This window comes from Protopterus annectens, chromosome 5.part1 (genome assembly GCF_019279795.1).
Source record: "Protopterus annectens isolate FY-2018-M chromosome 5.part1, PAN1.0, whole genome shotgun sequence".
Classification (NCBI taxonomy): domain Eukaryota; kingdom Metazoa; phylum Chordata; order Ceratodontiformes; family Protopteridae; genus Protopterus; species Protopterus annectens.
The window spans coordinates 408,814,929-408,842,274 of NC_056736.1; the positions used below are offsets into that span (position 1 = coordinate 408,814,929).

General features: G+C 38.3%; 1 protein-coding gene across 3 annotated transcripts in view; it reads left to right on the top strand.

Annotated features, from left to right (window-relative positions):
* PPEF1 (protein phosphatase with EF-hand domain 1) overlaps window positions 1-27,346 on the top strand; it is an 829,637-nt gene that overhangs the window by 494,480 nt on the left and 307,811 nt on the right. For all 3 annotated transcript variants that reach the window (XM_044073062.1, XM_044073063.1, XM_044073064.1), the window contains one exon: window positions 4,726-4,762. In XM_044073062.1, coding sequence (XP_043928997.1) covers window positions 4,726-4,762 — 37 coding nt within the window. The remainder of the gene's footprint in view (window positions 1-4,725; window positions 4,763-27,346) is intronic.

Consider the following 27,346-nt stretch of genomic DNA (forward strand, 5'->3'; position numbering starts at 1 on the left):
TGACTCTTAAATATATACACAAAATGATGACATATTAAGAGGCAAACAGCATAGATTTAGACCTAAATATAGTACAACCACTGCCATCTACTTCCTTACAAATCAATATCTAACTAACATTGACAAAGGCATGTGTAGGTGCAATATTTTTGGATATGAAGCATGCCTTTGAGACAGTAGGTTAACCCATTCAACTGCAAAAAGTAGCTGACTGTGGATTTTTAGAAGAGGTCATTTCATGGATCAGGAACTATCTACTGAACAGAACTTTAATGGTTTTAAGTCTTAGATTACTCACAAATACTGACATCATAAGAATAGGTAGCCTTCAATTGTTTGTGCTTAATTCACTTCTTTTCTCACTTCTCATTAATAGACTACTTTGAGATCTGCCACACAGTTCAAGACTTCCATATGTACATGACATTGTTATTTCAAAACCAACCAACTAAAATAATATGACATTAAATAATGAATTAGATGAAGGATTTGCCTCTATTTGGAACAGGTTTGTCAAAAACAGCTGGCTATTAATCTATAGAAATCTGCTATAATGCTGTCTGGTGCAGTCAAAAAACAAACTCACCACCCCACTTGTTATTAAGAACTCTAGTGTTTATTTTATGTCATATACCAGGAATAGCTTGGCATATAACTGCACCCAAACAGTTCCTTCAATATGTGCACTGAGCACCAGTCAAACAAAGGGTAAACACAACTAAAATCTCTTATAAAGTAGCATACCTTCTCACCACTGAAGCAAGAAAGGCTACTGCATGTAATATTCTATTACACATACCAGAATGCACATTACCTGTTATAGTGCATCTCTCCCTTAACACAATGTAAATTTACTACAAATCACTGAAATCAAATTTCTCAGGTTTATTAGTTTATCTGAGCTTACTGAATGTTAGTGCTGAACCTGAAGTAAAACCAGGTAGTTACCAGCCTCAGCGAGAACAACCTTTCTTTTTACTACATTCACCTTTACATTACTGTGTAGAACTCTTCTCCTTGCAGTACTACTAACATGTATTACATGTTAAGTTCCCTGCCATAAATGCTGTGCTTTTCCATATATTTTTACTGATTGTTTTATTTACTACACTAGTGACCTACTTAATTTGTCAAGCAACCCTTATACTCATTTTGAAAAAAAAATACATTTATTTCTTTAGTGTTTTAACAAAACACTAAAGAATTACACATATGGTTCTATGTATATTCTGCTGCATGTTTACAATTTCTGATACTGTCAAATTATATGTAGAATATTACCACTCTGTAATGTACTGTTTCCTTGCCATGCGACTTGGATCATGGTTATACATGGTAGATGAACCTTTTACCTTGTTAAAAATATAAAATAAATAAAAAATAAACATTAGAGGGAATGAACAGGTGAATTTTTGAGGAAATATTTTATGACAGAAATCTGTGTAACTCCCTTACGCCAATTTATGTCATTAGTAGTGGAACATTCTGATTTAAAAATATCCCACTATTTATTTATTTAGTTGTTAACTAGGCTGGTGGGTTGTTCTGTGGCCCCTTTTTAGCAACAAATAGGACCAGAAGCACACTCAACACACTGAAAATAATGATTTACCAGCTTAATTAAAGGGATATAACAGTGAATGGAAAAAACCTCATCGTTAAGTAAAACATTAAAATATTGGCATGACAATTAGTAATGCATAAGCAAATAAAATAATACACAGAAAGATGCAACACTGCTAACAGAATAGAATTTAATTTTGTATGGCATGCGCTAGTTAATTAGTAAAACCATTTTTATAGCAAATAGAATATATTACCACAAAATGAGTTTAACATCCTGTTCTGCTATATAACATATAACTTCCAATTTATAGTAGGAAGTGATATGCAGTATTATGGCCAGCTATACACCAAAATATTATAGTGGTCAGTCTAGCCTAGTGGCCCAACAGCTCAACAACCCCTGTCTTTGTTTTTAATACCAATATGGTTTCTAGTAGCCCAGACTGGCAACCCATCATATCCCATTGTATTCCTCCTGAGTCTGTCCTCCCTCCCTCTCTGGACTTCACAGTTTGACAGCGTGCTTTTCTTTCTGTTCAGTTATGTTGAGTGAATAGCGCTAGATACATGCTAGCAAGCTGCTAATGCAGTATATTCATATATTAGACCAGTATACCATGTGTACCAACATGATTTATGCAGCAACATCAGTGCTATGCTAGAAGGTAGGATGTGAGATCCTAGGACTATAGTCAGATAATGATGTGGGAAATGGGGTAAGGCACCCCTGAGCAATTGGCACTGGCATACAGAGCACTGGAAATGGGTGGGAGTGGTTAGTCAGTGAACACTATTTGACACTTTAGAGAAGGTGAAAGGGTAGAACCAAGGCAACAAGTACTACTATATATAAAATGGAGAAAGGATGGAATTCATGCATTCAATCATTCATATACATAACATGCTGTGTATATATTGCTTGTGGTCCACAGGATCATAGGAAGTTACTAGGCTATTGGCCCTGGGGCCCTTTTAAGCCTAGCCAAGAGTTTAGCCCATGTTTAGGCAAGTCAGCACCCAAAACCCCTGCCCAGGAGGGACGCAGGTAGAATCTCAGGAGTCTATTTTCTTTTTCCCATCCAGTTATCCAGGTTGCTCTTTAAAAAGGATATGATGTACTCAGTTTGACGTGGAGAGGGAGTCTATTCCATAGATGAGGGAGTCTCAGACACAAATCTGTCCCACCAACAAGTCCTATTGATGTCACAGACCAGGTTGAGGTTGCACGTGTGGGTTACTTGAGTGGAGCTTGACTTGCGGATATGCAGCAGTCGGGGTCTGAGATTGCTTTATATGCCAGACAGAGGTCACCTCTGAGGAGTCTGTATGAAACTGAGTAGAGGGACAGGGCTTTTAGTCTAAATGTATAGGGTAGATGTTTGAGACCATGGATTCTCCTGTTGAGGAACCTCTGTGGTCTCTCCAGCTGCTGCATGTGCTTTGCGAGCTACATGGTGAAGGGGACATTGTACTCAATAATTGGCCTTACAAAGGAGGATTACAGGGATATTATGACCTCCTTGTCCCTGGATGAGATACCCTTACTTATGAGGTGGGCCATGTAGAAAGCTTTCCGTACAATGGAAGTAACATGGTGGGCAAAATTCAGGATGCTATCAACCTGGGTGCCCAAATCCCTCATGAATGACTGTGTGCTTAGGACATTGTTATTAATGTGATAATATGTGGGGACATCACTCTCTCCAAAGGGGATGATGTTGCATTTGTTGGCATTCAAATTGAGGCCATGTTTCTGGCACCAGTCATTTGTTTGGGTGAGACCAACTTGGAAGACATCCACATCACATGGGGAAATGAGGACCGTGGCCAGCTTGCAGTCATCTGCAAACTTGGTCAGCCATAGCCCACTGGTTTTGGCCTGTACCTTAGAGAAGTATATCCTGAATAACAGAGGCCCCAAACCAATGTCTGGGGTACTTCGCTCATTACAGATCTACTGTTTGAGGTGGCTTCCAATATTTTAGTTAGGTGGGTTCTATCAGTGAGCCAGTTTGCTACCAATCTGGTAACATATGGATTGATGCCTAGTTGAGAGAGTTTATCTATTATGCCTGAGTGGGGAATAGTGTCGAAGGCTTTGGCCAGGTGAAGGTAGGTGGTATGAACTGTCTTCCCCTTGTCCATGGCTTTGGTGATTACCTCAAAGAAGTGGACCAGATTTAACAGACATGACCTCCCCTTGACAAAGCCAAACTTTGTGGGGTCGAGTTTTTGGAGGTTTCCAATGTCCCTTTGAATGAGGTCCATGATAATTCATTCCATGGCCTTGCAGATCAGGCTAGTTAGGCTGATGGGTCTATAATTTCCTGAAGCAGTGGATGCTCCACCTTTGTGTAAAGGTATGACAGTGGCTGTCCTCCACTCGGTTGGGACAAGGCCAGTACTCAGGCTTTGGTTGAATAGAGTGCCTAATGGTGCTGCAAGTTCATGCCTGAGTTCATGTAGGATACAGCCTGGGATGTTATCAGGTCCCAAGGAGGCTGTATTTTTTGCCTTTGAGAGGGCAGTGATGACCTGTTTCCTAGAGATAAGGGGAGGGGGGCAGGTATTGGGGATGTACTGATTTACTGATTGGGGGCACAGAGGGGATGAAGTTTTCACTGAATCTGTCAGCCAGTAGGCTGACTACATCTACAGCATTTGTGTATGTGGTGTCCTTGACCACCAGTTCTGAACAGATCTGGGTGCTTACTTTGAGATTGCGGACATATGTGAAGAAGGCCTTATGATTATCTATAGTAGATGTGGCCAATTTGGACTCGAAGTTGGCTTTAGAGGATTTCACTACTGCTCTTATCTGCTTATTCCGGCTAAGGACAGATTGCTTCCATTTGGGCACCTGCTCCTTCTTGGTCCTGGACAGCACTAATCACTGCTGGCATTGCTAATACTTATGATTGACAGTGCCATTCAAAACAATTATGGGATTGTCCACTATGTAGCCTGCTCTGTTTAGTAGTCCTCTTCCTTATGAATCTTACTCACATGTTGTGTTTTATGTATAGCACATCATATTATTAATTTATATTTTCATTTCTAAACTCAGGAAATAAACATGTTATCAGACTTCTCTTGCGCACTGACTTATTTCTGTGTTAACATTTGGAGTAATGAATGTCTATATCATTATTGTTTCAGGTATGGCTTTACAAAGGAGGTTATGCAAAAATATAAGGTAAGAGGTTAACCTTTTTGTTTAAAACTCGAAGAGGGTTTTCCCTATTTTTAATGATTCTAGTAATGCAAATCGTTACACCATTATATAGAATTGTAGAAGTTGAAGTATGAAAGACTGATAGAATATGTTCAACATACATGCTTTATTCCTTTAGTGCAAATGCCAGATATTGTAATTAGTGGTATGGTTCTCTTTAAGATTCCACACTGGTAGTCAAACTACATTAGCATGTTATGTTCTGTTACTTGTATGTGTACATGTTCTTATTGTGTATATTATTATTTTATATAATTTTGATGGCTTTAATTGTAAACTTTGTAATTGTTATTTGAGCTGGGTTGTAGTCAAAAGGTTTCTTCAGACCAGTCTACCTACCCATGTAACAAACACGTAGATATAATATATAAATAAAGAAATAAAATGGCTTACAAATTCACAACAGGAACATCTATTTTACTTTCTAGTATATTACAATGCAATAATGACAGTCCATCTGATTTTTTTTTTAATGCTCATCCACATTTATTTACCAAATATGTAATAATTTAATGGGGCTTAACATCCCTCTTCAGCTAATATGTAAGTAGTTCTTGTTACAGTGGCCAACACTCTGATATCTTCTGTTATGGTAAGTAATCCTACACACAAATGTACTTTTGTTAAAAGAGCAGTTGAACCAGTCTGTATAATTCAGATTTACAACATTCAATCAGCAACACACATTTGTTTTTAGAATTTTAATATTATTGGGTGATGGTTTTGCTCCAAGCACACCCCTTTTCTCGCTTCTCATTAACAGATTGCTTTGGGATCTGGTATCTGCCACATAATTCCTTTAGCTGTGGATGTATTTTACTTTTTACTGTTAAACTAGTTCTTGTGAAAGATCCAACACTTTTAGCAGCAAAACTGCAAAACAAATTGGTGTAGCAGTATTTATAAAGGCAAATTATTTAGTGAGAGTTACTTTACATTTTACTACCTTCATATATTAATACACACAAGCAAGCACATGAACACACACACATATATACATACATACATATATATATATATATATATATATATATATATATATATATATATACAACAAAAAACGTGCACCAGAAGAGAAAATAATATAAAAATAAAACTTAGTCTATTTAAAACACTAAAATAATAAAAAATAAAGTAAATAAAACTCGCAGGCACCAAACAGTTCAATTAAGCTTTTGCTCTTATTAGATGAAAGAGCTTCTTCAGAATTACCAAATTTTCAAACACATACAGTATAATTCAGAGTAAATCACATGTAAGTACAGTAACCAATGAATTAAATCAAAACATTAGTACAGAGACCAATGAAATATCAATATAACATTCAAACAGTACCAATGAAATAGCATAGAGTGTGAAACTAATATGAATATGTATATATGTACATGGAATGCATATTCATAAGGGTAAAGTACACCACTCCTAAGAGTTCCATCTTAAAGCACATTTGATGTTGACACTTTCATTCAACCCAGGGAATGCTTCTGAATTCAAAAACAACTGCCACTTAAGTTCCCTTAGTTCTAGGTAACATTCCCAATCACCAAAAAACATTCTACTTGTTCAAGAATAATAAAATAAAATTTCTTAAAAGAAGTGCAGGCAATGCTATGTTTAGCTAGGGCATTGTTCATATTATTAGATCTAATTGCTCCTAAGTGTTCCTTAATCCTGTCTGAGAGCTTCCTAGCTGTTTTTCCAATATAAAAAGCTGAACAAGTTTCACATATACCAGCATAAACTTCTGCGGTTGAGTGACAGAAAAAATGTTTGGAATATCTAATAGTATAGTTACAGTGGGGAAAAGTGTATTGGGTTCCTGATACAATATAAGGGCAAACTACACATTTCATGCAAGAATGCATACCTACTAGTACATTAAATGTAGTTGTGCTATTGATCAAAAAAGGAGAATCTCCATTTTCCAGATTCATTCTGATGGTTCTAGTTCTTTTAAAAGAATAAGAAGGTGAGGTGCCAATTAACTGTGGTCATGCGCTGAGATTCAGTTAACAGGTCCCAGTTATTAGAAATAATGTTTCTGATATGAAGCATGTCCCTAGAGATGGGTAGCGGGAAACTAAGAGATCTGTTGGAAGTATCAGGTTTAGCAGACATAGGTTTGAATCCATATAGTAGAATAGGAAAATGTTTTGTATATCTCTCAGATGCTACTTCCGTGTAAATAGAATCAATTAACCACTCAGGGTAATTTCTTCTTAGAAACATCTTTTTTAACAGCATAGCATTAGTATGAAAATCTTGGTCATGACTAATGATTCTAGAAATACGTATAAACTGACTTCTGACAAGGTTTTTCTTCATGAAAAATGGATGGGAGCTGGAAAAATCAAGCAGATTGTTCTTATAAGTATCCTTTCTATAAATGGTAGAACATACTATTTTAGATGGTAGAATGCTGATTTTGGTATCAAGAAATGAAACAGAAAAACCACAGTCTGATATAATAAGATTCAAAAAAACAATGTTTTCTTTCATATCTGATATAAACGCATCTAAAGTAGTTTGGTTGCCCCTCCATGCAAAAAAAGTATCGTCAATAAATCTTTTATAAACATGAATCATATGACAATTGTTTAAAGTGTGTAAGTTTTCCATTTCCCAAGCACTTAATACAATGTTAGCTAATGCAGGTGCTAGTTTTGAACCCATGGCTATGCCCTTAATTTGTTTATAAATCTGCCCATTGAAAAAAAAGAAATTGTTATCTAAAACAATTTTAGCTAGTGTGTATAAAGTGTTGATTTCAGTGGAAGAAAAAGAAGTATACTTGGTAAGAAACAATCTGAATAAATGTAACCCTTCCTTATGGGGAATATTAGTGTAAAGCCCCTCAACGTCAAGGGTAACTAAAATGCAATCAGATAAACCATTTTTGTTCTGAAACAATACATCTAAAAAAGCCCAAGAATCTCTTAGGTAAAAATTAGTTTTTTGTACTAACGGATTAAGAATGCTGTCTAAATAATCAGCAATTTTCTCTGTTTTGGTCTTTCTATTTGAAATGATGTGTCTAAAAGGAGGGTCTGATGCATTTTTATGAATTTTCGGAATACCGAATAATCTTCCCAAATTAGGTGAGGGAACTGACATAAACATAAATTCTTCAAGGGAGATGGCATTAGTTAAATGTAAACTCTTTAAGATGTTGTCAACCTTTAGAAAGTGTTTATTAACTGAGTGTATATCAACCTGAGTGAAAAAATCATTGTTATGTAAAGTGTCTTCTATCTTTTGTATATATGTGGCTTGTTCCATAAGAACTAGCCCTGTTCCCTTGTCTGCACCACCACCTGCCACCACCTATCCTTATCAGCTACTATAAAGGCCCTTACAAAAGGGTGCCCAATCTTACTATGTGATATTACTATTATCCAATTAGTAGTGTTAGCTAAGACTTGAAGGCTATTTAGGAGTACAGTATCACCAAATACATTCCTAAGACAATAGAAAGAATTGCCTAGCACAGACATTTTGACTCCAAGCTTCAGATCAAACAGTCATAAAATGCTTTACTTTATCAGCTTTCTTCCAGCAGGGTGTACTGTGGTTAACATTTTTGAAGTTCGGAAAATAACAGTTTTCTTTACATTTAGTTTTCTTACATTTGAAAGAAAACAAGCCTGTGGATTATATTAATATCTACAATGGTATAGAATTATTTACAAAATTCTTTCTAGCTAGGCTGGCAGCCTTCACACCATTCTTTTTAATATTTTGATTGCAATAAGATACACAAAAAATATGACATACTTCATCTTACACGCAATTTGAAAAAAATAGTAAAGCACAGTTTTCCCTGCCAACATACTGTTTCTCTTGCAATACCACATCACCTTTCAACACATACTATGGATTTACTGTTTGATCACAGCACTACCAACAACTTCTTGACAGTAGAAAAACATACCATCGGCCGATACACCTTTTCCCAATACCCAAATGAAAATATGACTTCTGAAAGACTCAGATATGAACTACTTATATTTAAAAAATAAAAGCATGCACATTTATGAAATAAAATCACTGCTTACTTAAGTATTCTCTTGATGTTTAACAAACTTCATTTAAAACATTATTTAATGTCTCATATCTCTTTGTTCCTACTGACAATAGAAATGGCCCAGCAGGGTTAACTCAGTCAACAAAAATAAATAAATATGCAATCATACATGCAACAGAAATTACAGAAAACAACTAGTACATAAATACAAAAATATTGTATTAAGTTACCGGAGTATAGAGAAGGAAATTAAGTGCAACTGGTAACTAAACATTATATTATATTGATGGTAAAAACACCTCACAGTATACTACTGGCTTAGGAAAAGCACCAAGAGACTAAGTGGAGAAAACAAGGTCCTACCTTTAATGCCATTACAGCAGACCCCCCCCCCCATTATTTTTCTGGAGTGCCCAAATAATGGGACATTACCCCAATCATATTTTGCAGTACTCTGTGTCTTGCAGATTGTTACTCTGTCCCGGACAAGGCCACTAAGTCTGAGACAAGATGACATCCCTGTCAATATTATTTTTATCAATAAGGAAAGAATGTTTTTTTTTAAATAAAAACTCACTGCATTACCTGAGAAAGAAATTACTAAACTAAGCAGACAGAGCACACACAGTAAATCAGCTAACTCAGGAATCAGTAAAACATGGAGAAATATGACCACTGCATATACAAACATAACCAATAGCTGGTAGTATGGATCAAGAAACACGCATACAATCATCATGTGTTGAAGTCTCACATGGGTCTATGATTCTTTAATATCATATTATTCAATTTCATACTAAGACTTTTCAGAAAGGAATTATGTAATTCTGAAAACAAGCAAAATGAGAGTGGAACTAATGCATGTGGCAGGCTGTCTCATAAAACTGACATCCATGTATGCATGGCTTGACTGATCAATACAACAGACTCTTTTCTAATTATTATTTTTAAGGCAAACTCCAAAACTAGGTAATTCTTTTCCTTAACTAAAACAGTGGCCATATGTCCATCACCTTCGCCGATTTAGTTATGCTAAGGAAATCTGCCATTACTGATCTAAGTCTGGCTCCACCTAGGGGGTGTGGGGGTAGGGGTGTGGGATGTCAAATGCTGATGTACATATACAGCGGTGGGGGTAGGGGTGGGGGATGTCAAATGCTGATGTACATCTACAGCGGTGGGGGTAGGGGTGGGGGATGTCAAATGCTGATGTACATCTACAGCGGTGGGGGTAGGGGTGGGGGATGTCAAATGCTGATGTACATCTACAGCGGTGGGGGTAGGGGTGGGGGATGTCAAATGCTGATGTACATCTACAGCGGTGGGGGATGTCAAATGCTGATGTACATCTACAGCGATAGTGATACTGAACAGCTCTCTCAGCTAATGTTTTAAGAAGGTGGTTATGTCAATCCTTAGAAAACCCATTAGCATTAATTGTAAGGCTAACCAGAGCAAGGCACAAACAATTGTGAAAACTCAACAGTGATTAGAAACACAATTATGACTATGCAACTTCTACAGAACGGACCAAAAACAGGACATCTCTAATATTAAAACCAAACAATTCTTATATATCTCTTGTGCAGATAAATGCTTTAATTAAAAATAAAACTAGTAAATAAACCTTTTGTGTCGGTTACACGTGGGCGGGTTATGTTGATATTGCACCATAATCGGCTTTTTGGATCCCAAAGAATTCCATAGCATAGGAGCGTAGCGCTATCAGTTGCAGCAGTTCACACTATCACAGTGCTTTAATGTCTATTATTTATTATTTGGCTACTTGGCTCACAATTTTTTCATTAATTAAAAAAACATTAGAAATCAAAAAATGTATTATGCATACATAGGAAGTACTTGAAGAGTAAAAAAAACACTCAGTCTCTCAGCTCTCGGATTAATTACTGTCAGTAATGTGATGTCCGATTGCACAAAATTGTCTTACGACCTCCATAATGCAAGACCAAAGTAAGTACTGCTACTGAGTGTTGAGTGCTGACTGTTTCTTGCTCTCACACAAAGTGTAGGAAGAGAGCAAGAACCAATCAGTAGCCATCCAGCCGTCCACATCACGTACGTGACTGTGGACGTGGCAGTCTGGTCCCCTTCCAATTCTATGCAGTTACAAACTGCATAGACTTCTAGGCATCAAACTGATGCCTTTCTCTCCTTAATTTGGACTGCTTTACAGCAGTCCAGATTTACAAAAAATATATATTTTTTTAACCCAGAACTTGCCGGGCATGCACACTTCAGTTCCGGGTTTTGGAAGTTCAGTGAGTAAGTCGGACTGCAGTATACTACAACAGTAGTAGTATAATACAAATACACGTTTTTATTTTTTAAAAACATTGTCTCTTTTTTTATTTTTAAAGATCAGTAGATTAGGTAGTGTTAGCCAGCCTAGTTGTTTAAGACAGTGATGGATACGATATGAGGAGTTGGTAGCAAATTTAGCTATCTTGTTGTAGCAGGTGTTTAATTTGTTTAAGTCACCTTTGTTTAGGTTGCTTAGAACAGGGGTTGCATATAGTAATGTTGAAAGTAGGTGACTCCTGGCTATGATGGCTTTATTCTCATTAGTCAGGTAGTTTTTACATAGATAAAGAATGACAAGTTTTTTGTGGACTTTAGTTATGGTCTGGGTTATATCGAATTTAAGATTTTGGTCGATGATTGTTCCTAGGAGTTTGGTTTGTGACACTGGGGTGATGAGGATGTTGTCCTTTGAGAATATTTGAAAAGGGGGGATGGGGCCAATAGCCCTTGAGGAGTGGAATAGCATAAGCTGTTTTTTGGGGGATGTAGACTCAGCCGAGAGTTTGACAGCCAGGTTTCTATGGTGGTGAAGGATTCCTGTTTTTTTTTCTTGAAGAATTTGGTGAGAGGTAGCTGGGCAGATTAGGGTGACATTGTCAGCATATTGTACCAAGTTTGCGTGAAGTGTGGCCATGTGTAGGCTGTAAATAAGGTGAAAAGCAGGGGTCCAAGTATAGACTATGGTTCGCCTAGGATGACTGGGAGGAGGGGAGCTAGGGATTCCATCCATTTTACTGCTTGCTGGTGGTTGGAAAGGTAGTCTTTAAACCAGAGCAGGGTGGAGTGATTAAGACTGAACTCAGACAGAACAGTTAGAAATTTGTTATGACAGGCCATATCAAATACTTTAGATAGGTTTGAAAGACAGTTGAGACTAGATTTTCTAAGTTCTGTTGCTGATTGATAAAGTTGGTAAAACTAATGAGGGCAGTTGTGGTGCTATAATGTGGGTGGAATCCATGTTGTGTCTTGGCAAGGAGGTTGTTGCCTAAGAGATAGTTTAGTATCTAGGAGTGAAGACATTTTTCCAATATTTTAGACAATGGGGAGAGTATGACAATTGGTCGAGAGCTGGATAATTCAGTTGAGGTACCACCTTTATGTAATGGAATTATGTGAGAGATTTTCCAAAGGGAAGGTGCTGATTGCTCATCTATTGCTCTGTTAATTAGAATAGACAGGGTATGCTATGGCTTTGGCAGCGATACGGAGGTATTCAGCTGGGAGTTTGTCGGCTGCTTGGGTAAGTTATAGTCTGGGCAGGTGTTTATAGATAAGACAGGTTGGGATTGATTTGCGTGAAAAGGGGTTTTGGTTGTGTGGGAAGTTGTGTAGATTTGGGAGACTAGTGGGTGAAAAGGGGGTAATCAATTTAAGAACTGAGTTGGAGAAGTAGTCATTGAATTGAGTTGCAATGTTGATGGGGATGTCATTTATGTTTTGGGGTAGGGTACTAGTTTTTCCTGGTTGCAGAGTTTTGCTAATGGCTGCCGAGAATTTCTGTGGGTTTGAGTTGTATTTAGTTTGGGAGTCTGAATAGGGCGTTTTTTTCCTTTCTTATCTGTTTTTGCATTATTTCGTAGTTCAAGAAATAATTGTCTATTTGAGCTAGTTTTATTATCACGCCAGTTGTCCCAGACCATGTTTCTTTGTGTCTTTCTTTTAGAAGTAGACCAGTGGTTTTGGTAAGCCAGGGGGTGTAGTTGGAGTTGGTCCTAATGGTTCTAGGAGGGGCTAGTTTATTAAGTATGTCTAGAAAGGTAGTGTTGAAGTTGTCAACAACCAAATCCAATGGAAGGTAGGTGAGTGGGGACCAGTTGCTGTCATTTAAAGCTGATATGAAGTCTTCTGACTTGAATTTTTTTGTGTAGCGTATTTGTTGGCAGGATGTTCTTTTGTGGGCTTAATGTGTTGTCTTAGTAGAAAGGTTGCACATTACTTGACGAGAACATCAATGTGCATGACTGTGACAGGGTTACTATATTTTTCTGGGTTGTGATCTGGCATGGAAATGGCTTCCAAGTTTACTGATGTTAGTGCTCCAGGTAGTGTTTTAGAGAGCAAACACTTTCATCTGGTATATAGGGACCACCAGGAGTGCCTGACTGGGAACTCTTATGAACATCCCAATATAAAATGCATGCTTGATATAGTCTTGCCATGGTAGTGACTAATGCTACTGGCGTATTCCATTCTGGTATAGCAATGCCATTATCACTTCTGTGACCTGAAAAGACACCCTCCTGAACTTCTGTGCCAGTGGAAGACAAGGCCAGAGAGAGGGTCCTTGAGATATATTGGAAATATGCAGGCCTGATCACTACCTTGCTATGTGCCTTATAGGCAAACGGGCCGTTGTTGGAGAGTTAATCAATGTGTGGTGTATGTGTTGTGTGTTTTAAGGCAGAAGGAACTAGTGGAAAATGTTGTCCTGTACAAGAGGAGAATGGGGTGACTCTTCAGGTGCAGGGGTGAGAATGATTTAATGCCCCATTCTGTAGTACTTTGTTATAGTACAGCCCAGTTGTGATCACTTCCGTAGTTTATATGAATATCAAGGGGTTGGGAGGATGGCCTAATGGTTAAGGTGTTTGCCTTACAAACACAAAGTACAGGGTTTGAATCTCACAGGGGATAACTGGCTAGGCTTAAAATGGCTCACAAGGGCAGTTAGCCTAGTACTAGCCTATGAACCTATGAATAAAACAGCTGTGTCACAAATGTTTGCCCAGTAGGAGAACATCTGTAAATATATTCTGCTTTGCACACCTACATGCAAATTTCTCATGTTTACAGTATACATGCATTACTTATTTTTATAGAAGTGGCCACCTCTGTCTTCTTGCAGTGCATACAAAATGCCTCCTGGTGCATGACATACAGATTGGCTGCTACACCCTTGAAGTGTGTAAGTTGTCCCAGTCAGAGTATATGTGGGATGTAAGTGTAGTTTATTGTGCTTGCTGTCTTAGGAATTAGAGTGAGTCCAAGGGGGTAATGTGTGTCCTTGTGGGAGGGTTTAAAGAGTGGGGTTTTGGGGATTATGTTGTAGGCTGAGAGAATGGGGAGTTGTTTTGAAGGGTCATTGCAGGGGATTCATTCAGTGGTGTTTGGTTACGGTCTGTGGTGAATGGTGGGGGTGGGGCCCTTTGTGGAATATTGCCTCTGCATCACTCTATGATATGTCACTGTCAGTCATTCTTTCATCTGGCATACCTCTCTTTTTCACTACAGCCATGTTAAGTGTACTGGTGCATAGCAAATTTCCTTGCATTCTTTTCAAAGCAGCAACTGACAGCTGTGTCTATTGGACATGATTATGTCTCTGTCTGTGGTACAGTATATTGCCTTTTTGGATATTGGGTTGCATAGGAGTTATCACTGTGCAAGTAGGTGTGGTGTGTCTTTGAACATGTCCTTTCTAACATGTCCAAGGAAACAATACTCTACACCCCCCATGGCATATCACATACTACATCCCCATTCTACCACTTTAGCCTACACCCCACACTTCCCATAACTGTCTGTATGAGCAGTAACACTGCTCACCTACCTGCATATCCTACTATAGGGATTTTTAATTTTATGTACCTAGACAGAACTATATGAGCTGTCCTAGTAGCATAAGTAGCACCTGTCTGGTGTGAGATTAGGCAGCAGGCTGAGTGGTCATTTGAAACAGTACTAATGCTAATGCTAATGTACCCTTTTATTTGATAGTTTTTATTTTATTTCTATCCATTTATGTTAGAATATCTAATGTACTAGTGGCATGGCAGAGATGTCCATCCCACCATCAGTCCTGGCCTTCTCCCATCACTACTTCATTTGGCTTCTGGTGTACCTCCCCATTGGGTGTGGTGGGAAACAGTCTGGTGGCATCACCAGTGGCTTCTGGCCTTTGATCACTGGAGGGAAGTGCTATTCTTCCCTTTTGTGGAACTGCTATGTGGTCACAATTCATATCAGGAGTAGGATACCCATCCTATTCCTCCATCCTAGTTTTCCCCTTCCTTGTGTGTCACCTGCATTCCCTATTTGTTTTCCAGTCCTAACCAATTGTCCCCCTTGTGTCTGAATATCAGTAATACCATTGTTAACCCCATTTTGTGTCAGTGCCTCATTTGTTGGCCTTTGTTTTTTATGCTTCCAAAACACACAGATATTGACACTTATGAGCCAGAAACCATTTGGACAGTGTAGGTACAAACTAAATTTATTAAGAGATTAAGCTGTTTCGTTCAGTATTATTTTGGACTTCATCAGAACTATCTAAAATCATACAAAGGTCGCACTTACATTAAAACTTGCAAGTCACATGACCTAGGACAAATCACTTTTTAAAAATAAATTAAACACTTTTTGACATCATAGAAATTGTATTTCATATGCATCAATGAAAGTGGTATGATTAAGTCAGTTATTGAAAAGAGCTGGAAAATTTTCAAATGTGATAGAGCTAGGTAAAAAAATAGGGTACAAACTGCATTTGTATACAAAAGGCACCTTAACATCCTCGAAAGAATGGAAAGAGGTACAAATATGACAATGGCAGTTTATGGATTAGGAAATTAGGAACAAAAAATGTGGGGTTTGTGGGCAATGCCAGTTTATTTTTGATAGAGAACATTTGGAATTAAAGACTTGTGCTTATATGTTCGAGTTTTTTAGCGTTATAATTGTAATTCCAGAGGTGTGGTCTATCTAGTATTTTGTTACCACCTCCATGATTCTTATGTAGGAAAAACAGACAGTTTTTAAGAAAATAATTTATGAACATTATTATGATATTAAGGTGACTAATGAAAATAATGTTTCATATAAGCACAAGAATTTGAGCAAAGAAAACAAGAAATCGTATTTCTTAATATTGACAAAAATAACAAGATATCCTAGGGGAGGCCCTTGAGAGCTAGATTAGAGTATTGTCAATTATTATGGCAGGTAAAATTGAATGCAAGTGAACCCCCTGGTTTAAATCATGCTGTTTCTTTTAAGCTGTCTTTTAAAGTAAGAAGCTGCTAAATTGTGAATTTAATTTTTTTTATTGATATATAAACTCTATCTTTTGATTCTTAGTTTTACTTTCAATTTTTAATGTCCAACTTGTATTTTTATTGGACAGAAATGCATTATGTTATACTTTTAAGAGTGACTCTTATGAAATGCAATTTTCATGATGTCAAAAAGTGTTTATTTTTAAAAAGTGATTTGTTGTCTTGGGGCATGTGAATTCAAGTTTTATAAGTAAGGTCAGCTATGAAGAGGATGAAGAATGGAAAGGCTGTTGGTCCAGATGACATACCAGTGGAAGCATGGAGCTGCTTAGGTGAAATGGCAGTGACATTTTTAACCAGATTGTTTAATGAAATTTTGGAAAGTCAGAGGATGCCTGAGGAGTGGAGAAAAAGTGTTTTGGTACCGATTTTTAAGAATAAGGGTGATGTGCAGAGCTGCAGTAACTACAGAGGGATAAAACTGATCAGTCACAGCTTGAAGTTATGGGAAAGAGTAGTGGAAGCTAGGTTAAGAAGGGAGGTGATGATTAGTGATCAGCAGTATGGTTTCATGCCAGGAAAGAGCACTACAGATGCAATATTTGCCCTGAGAGTGTTGTTGCAGAAATACAGAGAAGGTCAGAAGGAGTTGCATTGTGTCTTTGTGGACTTAGAGAAAGCATATGACAGGGTGCCTAGAGAGGAGTTGTGGTATTGTATGAGGAAGTCGGGAGTGGCAGAGAAGTATGTAAGAGTGGTACAGGATATGTACGAGGGTAGTGTGACATTGGTGAGGACTGCGGGTGGGAGTGACAGATACGTTTAAGGTGGAAGTGGGATTACATCAAGGATCAGCTCTGAGCCCTTTCTTATTTGCAGTAGTGATGGACAGGTTGACAGATGAGATCAAACAGGAGGCCCCATGGACTATGATGTTTGCAGATGACATTGTGATATGTAGTGAGAGTAGGGACCAGGTTGAGGAGACCCTGGACAGGTGGAGATATGCTTTAGAGAGGAGAGGAATGAAGGTCAGCAGGGCTAAAACAGAATATATGTGTGTAGATGTGAGGGAGGGTAGAGGAATGGTGAGGATGCAGGGAGTAGAGTTGGTAAAGGTGGATGAGTTTAAGTACTTGGGATCAACAGTTCAGAGTAATGATGAGTGTGGAAGGGAGGTGAAGAAGAGAGTACAGGCAGGGTGGAATGGGTGGAGAAGAGTGTCAGGAGTGATTTGTGAAAGACGGGTACCAGTAAGAGTGAAAGGGAAGGTCTACAAGAGGTAGTGAGACCAGCTATGTTATATGGGTTGGAGACGGTGGCATTGACGAAAAGGCAGGATTCAGAGCTGGATGTGGCAGAGTTATAGATGTTAAGATTTGCACTGGGTGTGACTAGGATGGACAGGATTAGGAATCAGTATGTTAGAGGGTCAGCTCAGGTTGGACAGTTTGGAGACAAAGCAAGAGAGGCGAGACTGCATTGGTTTGGACATGTGCTGAGGAGGGATGCTGGGTATATTGGGAAAAGGATGCTAAGGACGGAGCTGCCAGGTAAGAGGAAAAGAGGAAGGTCTAAGATAAGGTTTATGGATGTGGTGAGAGAGGACATGCAGGTGGTTGGTGTGAAAGAGCATGATACAGAGGACAGGAAGAAATGGAAACAGAAGATCCGCTGTGGCGACCCCTAACGGGAACAGCCGAAAGAAGATCTATGATTATGAGTATGACCTTTGTATGTTTTTAGGTAGTTCTGATAAAGTCTGAAATAACTCTGGACAAAAGCACTTAACCTTTTAATAAACTTAGTTTGTACCTACACTGTCTGGATAGCTTCTGGTTGATATGTGCCAACATTTATGTGGTTTAGCAGCATTGTTTCTTGTCTTGTGCTCTCTGATTTTGCTTTTTATGCTTGTTTGTGTGTCCCTACCTCCAAATCTCTACCCTCTTTCCACACCCCACCTTTCACTTGCATCATTTCTCATCTACCCTTTTTTAAAAACCAAATGAGTGCCTATCCCTCAAAAAGGTTTATCCTTCCTTCCCCTCTCCACTTCCATTCTTAATTTCCCTGGTCCTTGTGTATATAAGCATTGCACTGAGCTATTACTGTGACTTCCAGCCAATCTAATAGTGTTTCTATGTAACATATGTGAACGCACTCAGGTGTGTACATGCTGCTTGTTCACTACCTGTCTTCTTGACATTCCTGGCTACAGGAATCAGTGTCACGGCTGAGCCTGTTGTTTCTGAGAATAGATTTTTTTTTTAAGCAGCAGCAGCTTGAGCCAAGAGATTCCCTCTAGTTAATTGCTAAATATATTTGAGCCACATCACACAACTTGAGATGATCACCATTCTCACTGCTGCCTTTTGCTGTTTGGGTTGTATCATGTCCAGGATACAACAATTGGCCAGCTTTACAAAACTCTGGCTCCTTCCCACATATTCATTTTGAGTGCTGATTGGACAGACAGACCATTTGTTTCTTGCTACCTCAAGGATTGATAGCTGAGAGACTTCACAGGAACAACCACTGGCTTCAGGCTTCTTTTCTGGCAGGTAAGTCCCCATAGGGGAATCCTTCCACACAGAAAATATTGCATTTTAAATATGTGTAAACATTTTATATATTTTTTATTTTCTGAATAATGCTGGCAATTGTGTTAATATTTGTAGTTTCTTGTCATAAACAGCTGTTTTTTTAATAAAGGGGATTACTACTGAATGCTGGAGCTAGTTTTATGAGAATGTACTACATTGGAGACATTTTAACTGAAGTGTAAGGATATAAAGCTTGGGAACTGGTTTTTATTTATTTAAAACACTATTTGAGCGCTTTGGTGCTTGAGCACACTTCATGAGATATTTTCTTCATTTCTTTTTTTCTCAAAGATTACTTTCTGTGTAAGGGACTTACATATAGACAATCAGGCTTTTGGTTTGGCTACAGCATGGATACTTACACCAATCCTGCTGTTTCTTCTTCCCCTGTACCAAAAAAATAAAAAAAAAAAAAGACTAGGATCCGTTGCTAATGTCATAGGCTCAAACATTGCCTCATTCACTAGTGGGTAACTCTGCAGTGAAAAGTTGTTGTTCCCCAGACCATAATTTCTTCTGGCTCCTCTGGTGTAATTCCTTCCGCCACCACAGACCAGTGGTTAGCCATGTCCTCTGCAACTGTTCCAGTGTCCAGTCTGGGCATGGGAGAACTATCTTTTTGGATCTGGGAGCTTCTCTGGGAGGTTCTTCTCAGAGAGGCTAGGAAAAGAGGCCTCTTACAGGTTCATAGGTTCATAGGTAGGTACTAGGCTATTGACCCAAGGGCCTAAGTAAGCCTAGCCAACAAGGTTCCCTGGCTTACGCCACCCAAGAAAGTTAATTTCCTGTGCCCCTGTTGAGCAGAGCCACAGAAGTGATCCCCGGGATGTATTTCCTATTTCCCATCCACTCATCAAGATTTTTCTTGAAGAGTGCTAATGAGAAACTTTGCTTGACAAAGATGGGTAGCTTGTTCCAGAGTATAGGAAGTCTCTGGGACAGGAATCTATCCCTCCAACATGTCCTGTTTATTGTGGTGACAAGGTTTAGGTCCCTAGACCATGTAGCTCGGAGGGATTGGGATTTCATTAGGTTTCGCATGTCCAACAGCTCTGGCTTTAACATAGCTTTATATGTTAGGCAGAGATCTCCTCAGAGTAGGCGATATGCTACAGAGTATAGCTGGAGTTTTTTGAGATGGTCACTGTAGGACATCTGTTTGAGGCCAGTAATCCTTTTTGTGATGTACTTTTGTGGCCTTTCCAGCTGCTGCAGATGTCTTGTGAGGTACATTCCGAAAGGGGCGTTGTACTCTATAATGGGTCCAATGAGTGCCGAGTAGAGGGGAACAATGACCTGTTTTTTCCTGGATGAGAACCCTTTTGTAATGAGGTGTGCCATATAGAAGGATTTTCTGACTACTGTGGCAATGTGATTATCAAAGGAGAGACTACTGTCCACCTGGGTCCCAAGGTCTCTTATCACACATTAGGCATTAAGTAGACTGCCATTTATGTGGTAGTTCATGGGTACAGAGTTTTTACCAAAGGGGATGAGAGTGAACTTTTTGGCATTGAGCTTGAGGCCATGCCTCTGACACCAGGCATCTGTCTCAGTGAGGCCCTTCTGTAGGATGTCCACATCATTTGGGGACTCAACTATGGCTCCTTGTTTGCAGTCATCTGTGAACTTCATTAGCCAGAGGCCTTCTGTGTTAGCCTGTACTTCAGAGAAGTAGATACCAAACAGGAAAGGTCCCAGGACTGAACCCTGTGGTTCTCCACTTGTCACTGGTTTGGAGTCAGATTTGGAGTCTGCAACTTTTACAGTGTGGGTTCTGTCAGTGAGCCAATTGGCAACCCATCTTGTGACGTAGGGATTTATACCTAGTTTAATTAGTTTAGCTATAATTCCAGAATGGGGGATGGTGTTGAAAGCCTTGGCGAGGTCAAGATAGGCTGTGTGAACCACCTTACCCTCGTCTATGGCTTTGGTGACTGCCTCAAAGAAGTCAATCAGGTTCAGAAGGCATGATCTGCCTTTCACAAACCCAAACTGAATGACATTTCTTTGCTGGTCTCCTTCCATTGCTCATTCAAAGATATTTTGTTTGTTTATAAGGATTGTTTTCTTACCATACTCAGAAATTTATTACAGGCTTTCTATCCTGGAGACAGGAATCATTCTTAAGGAAAATATGTCAACGGATTCTAGCATAGACAGAGACAGGGATTTTTCTTTGACTCTCAAGGTCAAGACTCTGCTTCAGAAGAAAGTTTGTTCTTCCCAATTGTGTTAGATGAATTTCCTTTTCTAAGGCTAGTTCCAGGATGAATGTTGAATAAGTGGATTTTCTCCCTAAACTGAAGAGATGATATAATATGCAGTGAGTGGATGTACCTCATGCTAAGCCCTTTCCTCCTATTATGCCAGTCTTGGAGGATGTGTTAAATACTTCCTGCAATAACCCTGACCCTAAGCCTTCATTCCTCCAAAAAGGCAGGACACATTAATACAAACCCTACCACTGCAGGTAAATAGGTATTATACAGATTTCATAAGAGAATTTCCTTCTTTCAGTCTATTCTGTCAGGTGTTGACAGCTTGTGGGAATATTCTGCCACATTTACATGAGAAGCTAGGTCCTGTCTGAATCCTGCAATTTCTAACCTGCATCATGTGTCTAAATATGCTTTTAAGGGCGTGTGTGATTATCAGTGGCGGCTGGTGACTTCAAATCAAAGGGGGGCTGCAGGAGACAGCTGAATGGGTGGGGTCAATGGGAAGGTGTGCGGCCAACTAGAAAGGGGAGGAGCTATGCTAAAAACCACAAAAACTAACTTTAATTAAATACGCTGCCCTGGGTGCCAAACCGGCATTATGAGAGTCCAATCAAGACAAAATGAAGTGTAGAAGAATAAAAGTATTTCAATGCATTGGCTGCATGACAGCTTACTTAATATCTAGATGGAAATAAAAGGTTGTGAGGCATAAAAAAATAAATTACTTTTTAAATACATTACTGGAATGCCAGTCAAAATCAAGTATAAGAAAAACAAGCAGCACTCAACTCAAACCAGTTCTTCTTGCACTGCAGTTCTAATTATAATTTATATTCAGCTTTATAAAAGTACCAAGTAACATGCTGAAAGTAGCAATCTCTGTGATGCCCCCACTTGTAAAAATGTTTCTTATCCAAAAAAGACCTGCTGCCTGACAGCTATCTACTTGTTTCATGGGGGAAAACATGATCAAAGTAAAAAATGAAAAGCAAACAAGAAACAAGCTCAAGATACATTGCTTAAAGGATTACTGTACAGGTTATGGGCCACACATGATTGGCATTCTGTTTAGTTTATGGGTAAAGCCTGCAGAGATGACTGGAAGTCTCCAACAAGTGTAATGAGCTTCTTAAGATAATGTAATCCTGTCCTTTATTACAAATACTTTCATATGCATTTCAATACCCAAGACTTATACATTATCTAGTTAAGTATTCTCTGCATGGCAACAACAGAAAGGCTTTCAGTGTTGGCAATTCTTTAACAGTATGTTTATTAAAGGTTACTTGCATCTTACAATCTCAGATAAGCTTACCTGATGGTCATTAAAGCATTGCTACTTAAACACAGAGCAACAGGCACTTTGAGTAATAAGCATAAATCAACAGTACACAAATATGACATAAACCAGACCATTCTGCAAAATCAAGGACAGATGAAAAGCCACTGTAGTACATGTGTCTACCTTAGATGGGGGGATACTCTGCACACTTACACTACATAACTGCTCCTTGCCTTGCTTGGACACATCCAGAGTCACTACATAGGGGAGTGGGGTGCAACAAGTATGTCACAATTTGAAATGTCTCTGGCTGACTGTGATGGCCCTGACACATTTGTCATACCTCTCAACCTCATAGCAAGAAATCTTGACAAAGCCATACATAGAAGTGGGACAAAGGCCCAAAAATAAAGACAAATTTTAAATATTGCTCTTATAAACTTAGAAAGATAATAGAATAGTAGGTCTTGCATTAGTATGAATTTTCTGAAGGGTATGAAATCTGAAACTCAAATGTCTGTTATTATTTTCTAACTTCAGTCTTTAATGATTTGCCACTAATTTGCCAAAAAAAAACAAAACACAATTTTATGAAAAATGGACCAAAAATGTGATGCAAAAATATAAAATAGCCACACAATACAGCTGGGAACCTATCAAAGAAGGGACACTTTTTTAATATTGGTACTGCTAACTTGAGCAGCTGACAAAATAAAAGAATCTACATGCATTTCTGAAATAAAAGTAATCTGTAACTGATTATTACAGTTATTTCTTAATGGTAAACCCTCCATGTTTCCTTCCAAAATTGCTATTTTGCGGAGGGATTATTAGGGGAAGAGCAACATTTTGAGCCAAAATCAGGGACAGTTGAGAGGTTTGGCTATGCCTAATTCTATAAGGCAATTTACATGTACCTATCAACCTGTTAATGTAATAAATCTGGACAAGGCCAAATATATTGGAGAACATATAAACAGTATTAAACATTGCTCTTGTATAAACTGAGACAGTTGATAGAATAACAGGTCTTACTTTAGCATGCATTTTTCTGAAGGTTGTGAAGTCTGAAACTCAGTGTGTCATTATTTAGTGACTTAAATGATTTGCCAGAAAACCACAAATTTTATGAAGAACAAACCAAAAATAAGAAGCAAAAATCTATTCATTCTGTGAAAATCTGGACAGTTGGGAGGTATAGTTCAGCTGGGGCAGTCTTTGAGTTTGCCGCCCTTCCCCCTCACAAAATCATGGTCGAATGGAGCCTCCCCCCTGCAGCCATTCCAATGATCCATTACTTGGCTATTTCACTCCATTTACCATAAACACTAATGTGCATACTGCTTTACTTCTATGATGATTTCAACTTCATTTGAATGTTTTATTTTGCATTTTACAGCACAAACCCTAAGACATCTGTTAAACAAAGCAATGCAGTCTCACAATGAAAACAGACTTAGCATTAAAACTTCTCTGCCCTTGAAACTCACATTCATTGAAACAGCATTGAAACCCACATTCAAAGAAAATACATTTTGCCAGTGGCAGATAAAAATTAACTTTGGGCTGTTTTCAAATCATAGGCCCCTTGCACATGAAACATACATGTGCTTTTTGATACACCTTCCTCATTGTACTAAATTATATTCCTTGTACAATACAGTAGTTGTTAGAGGGCGTTTTAAATTTATTGCTTTGAACATTTTTCCAGTAAACAATGAAACAAAACGCATGCACCAATAATGACAAAACTGCCCAGTTCAGAATATTTCCATCATAAAAGTCTACTCAAACTTCTACAGTCCACCATTATCAGTAAATATGCACAATCTCTGAAGAAGTAAAAGTCATCTAAATAATTCCACATTAAAGAAATCTGTAACTAATGAAGAGGTTGCTGCTAGCAAACACCTTTATATTTCATGGTTTCATTGAAAAATAAAGTGTCTGTTGCCCCTGAGGAATAAATTGCCTATATTACATTAAAAAAATAATAAGCTAGTAATATTGCAATAGGAAACGGATGGCAAACTGATAACAGGTTCATAGCTAGTATCTTCACCAAAGAGGACATTCTCAGTATGGCAGCATCCACCCCTTGTGAGATTAGAACCCACAGCCTTCTGCATCAAAAGCAAGTACACAACCTGTTGTGCTATTAACAACGCACGTTGACTCAGCATAAGCAGCACTAAACTTCTCTTCCCCTGCAGCTCTCAGCTCCTTGTAAAATCTACTCAATACTCAACTGCATCTCAACTTTGCAGCACAAGAAATCTGGAAAAAGCCAAAATTTATTGGGGGGAGGGGGGTCAAAAGCCCAAAAACCAGGGACACATTAAACATTGCTTGTATAATCTTGGAAAGTTGCTAGAATAAAATGCTGTGTTACCACCATACATTTTACTGCCAAAGTCCCTGTGCAAAACAGTCAGAGCAACATACCACTATGCCAAATCACCTGCTTTGTGAAAGAGAGGAAGACTGAAACTTAAATGGCTATCATTTAGTGAATTTATTTCTCTCCATAGCTGTCAACCTCTTAGCACAAAACACCTGGACAAACCCAGTAATGAGGGAATACAGCCCTTAAACATATTCAGTGAATTCAGTTCTTGCCATAGCTGTCAACCTTAGCACAAAAAACCTGGACAACGCCCATAATGGGGGAATACAGTCCCAAAAATAGGGACACATTTCAAATATTCATCTTATAAACTTAGAAAATTGCTAGAATAAAAGGTTTTGTGTTACTATGTATTTTCTGAAGAATATTAAGTCTGAAATTCAAATGCCTGTCAATTTTACTTATTTAATATTTGTTAACCAGGAAAGTTTGACGGAACAAAAACAATTCAGCAGAGGCCCAGGGAGAAATACTGCAGACACATCTTTGTAAAATGGCAGGACACCAGAGCAAACCCACACAAACATAGGGAGGAGATGCAGACTCCACACAGTAGGCACCCTAGCCAAGAACCAAACCAGAAAAAATCTATAGCTGTGAGGCTCCAATGCTACCACTGCACCATCAAATATGAAAGGAATTAAACATTCAGAAACCTGAAGTCTGAAATTCAAATGCCTGTCAATTTTATTTAACATTTGTTAGCCAGGACAGTCTGACTTGGAACAAAAAAACAATTTTCAACAAAGGCCCAGGAAGAAATAATGCAGACACATGTCTTTGTAACATGGGAGGACACAAAAGCAAACCCACACAAACACAGAGGAGAAGATGCAGATTCCACACATAAGGCACCCCAGCCAAGAATCAAACCTGATAACCTGCAGCTGTGAATCAACAATGCTACCACTGCACCATCAAATATCTAAGCATCTAAATATTTAGAAACCACATATGTTATGAGGAACAGAACAGAACAGATCAAATATGAAGCAAAAATCTGCAAACGTTTTACAAATGGTGGTGGGTAGGGAATTCAGGCCCTTACCACCTGCATACATGGTACAGGGTTCAAGCCTGAGGTATTCCCTTCCACACCACCATGAGTTTGCTCTTGCTACCAGTATATAGCAACTGGGGCATTTCACACACACACCAGTGCTTACCTTGCCGATGAGCCAAATGCCTAGATAACTGCTCACCTTGCTGCTGATGATATTCAAACAGTCCCTTTGCTGCTGCCGAGCAAACCCTATTCCTCACAATTGGTCCAATGTACCTCATTAGCTGCATCTTGATTGGTCCAGCCTGCTGCAGTCTGGAGTGCTTCCATTCTGTGACATCACCACCGCACAGACTGCTGGGCATCTTGGGGATGAGATGCATTTCCCCCTATCTAGACTGCTGAGAAAGCAGTCTGAGAGTGTTCCTGTGTATCTAGAGCATGCGCAGACTTCCAGGAATTACAGTGTTTGTTTTTGTGTTTCTCAGTTTTATTTTTATTAGTTTTCTAGGTGGGAGGGATGCAGTCCTGCAGTCCTATAGCACGAGCCGCCCCTGACAATAGTGTTTTATTTATGTTAACATTTGAACTTGTATAAAGCTGTGCATTTGCATAAAACTAAAATGATATTTTATTTTATGAAAATAAAATAAGAACTGCTGTATCTGTATAAAATTAAAATAAGTAGAATTTTTTATAAAAAATAAATGAAATAAACTGTTACAACTACCAAACTTGTATAAAATTGAAGTACAAACAAGTTAAATAACCTTAACTACTAAACTGATATAAAACTAAAATAAATCCAAATATTTTTTACCAGTTAAAGTCCCATAACAACACTAACAAAAAATCTTAATGGAAGTAACAGGTAATTGTTATGTAAAACTTATTCATTCAACTTCATGCCCTACCACTACACTTCTGACATGCATTGACATCTTGTTAGTGGCACCCTTACATAAATTCATTAAAATAACACATCGGTAACTGTAACATGATGTATAAAAGAACTGTGTCCTCTATTAATTTTAATAGGAAAATAATGAAGTCTGTCATAATAATCAATGTTAAAACAAGCTGCTGTTGTTGTCAGTATGAAGGGCATCATATGTCATTCTAATCGATGGATGAACAAAATCTGATTCTTAATCTGAAACATTCTGCTCTCTTGTACTTTTTATAAATGCCAACATATATAACAAGGTTTTATAAATAAATCTGGTAATTGGTGATACTGGGCACTGAGTCATAGCTCTATCTGTCCCTGATTTTGACTCATATTACCTCTGTAAGGGTCTGCCTTCTTAATCCTGATTCCCTCGTAAAACCAGTGACTTTTTCAGAAAAGGTGGTGAATCACACAACACACACACACACACACACACACACATATATATATATATATATATATATATATATATATATATATATATGTCAATAATTAGAGTTATAGACTCTGTTTACATCAGAAAATGTATGTTATTTCATAGGAACTTATTTGGTAAATCAGTGTTTCAAGTTAATATATTGTTAATATTTTAAAAGTGCCCCTGCCCCTGTCTATCCCAGTGTCCCTGATTATTTGTGGATTTCTGACCCTGTATGATTCTAAGATCTGAGGACTACATACACCAGATATGTTCAGTTCAGTCTGATAAATTACAATACTTACTTTAATT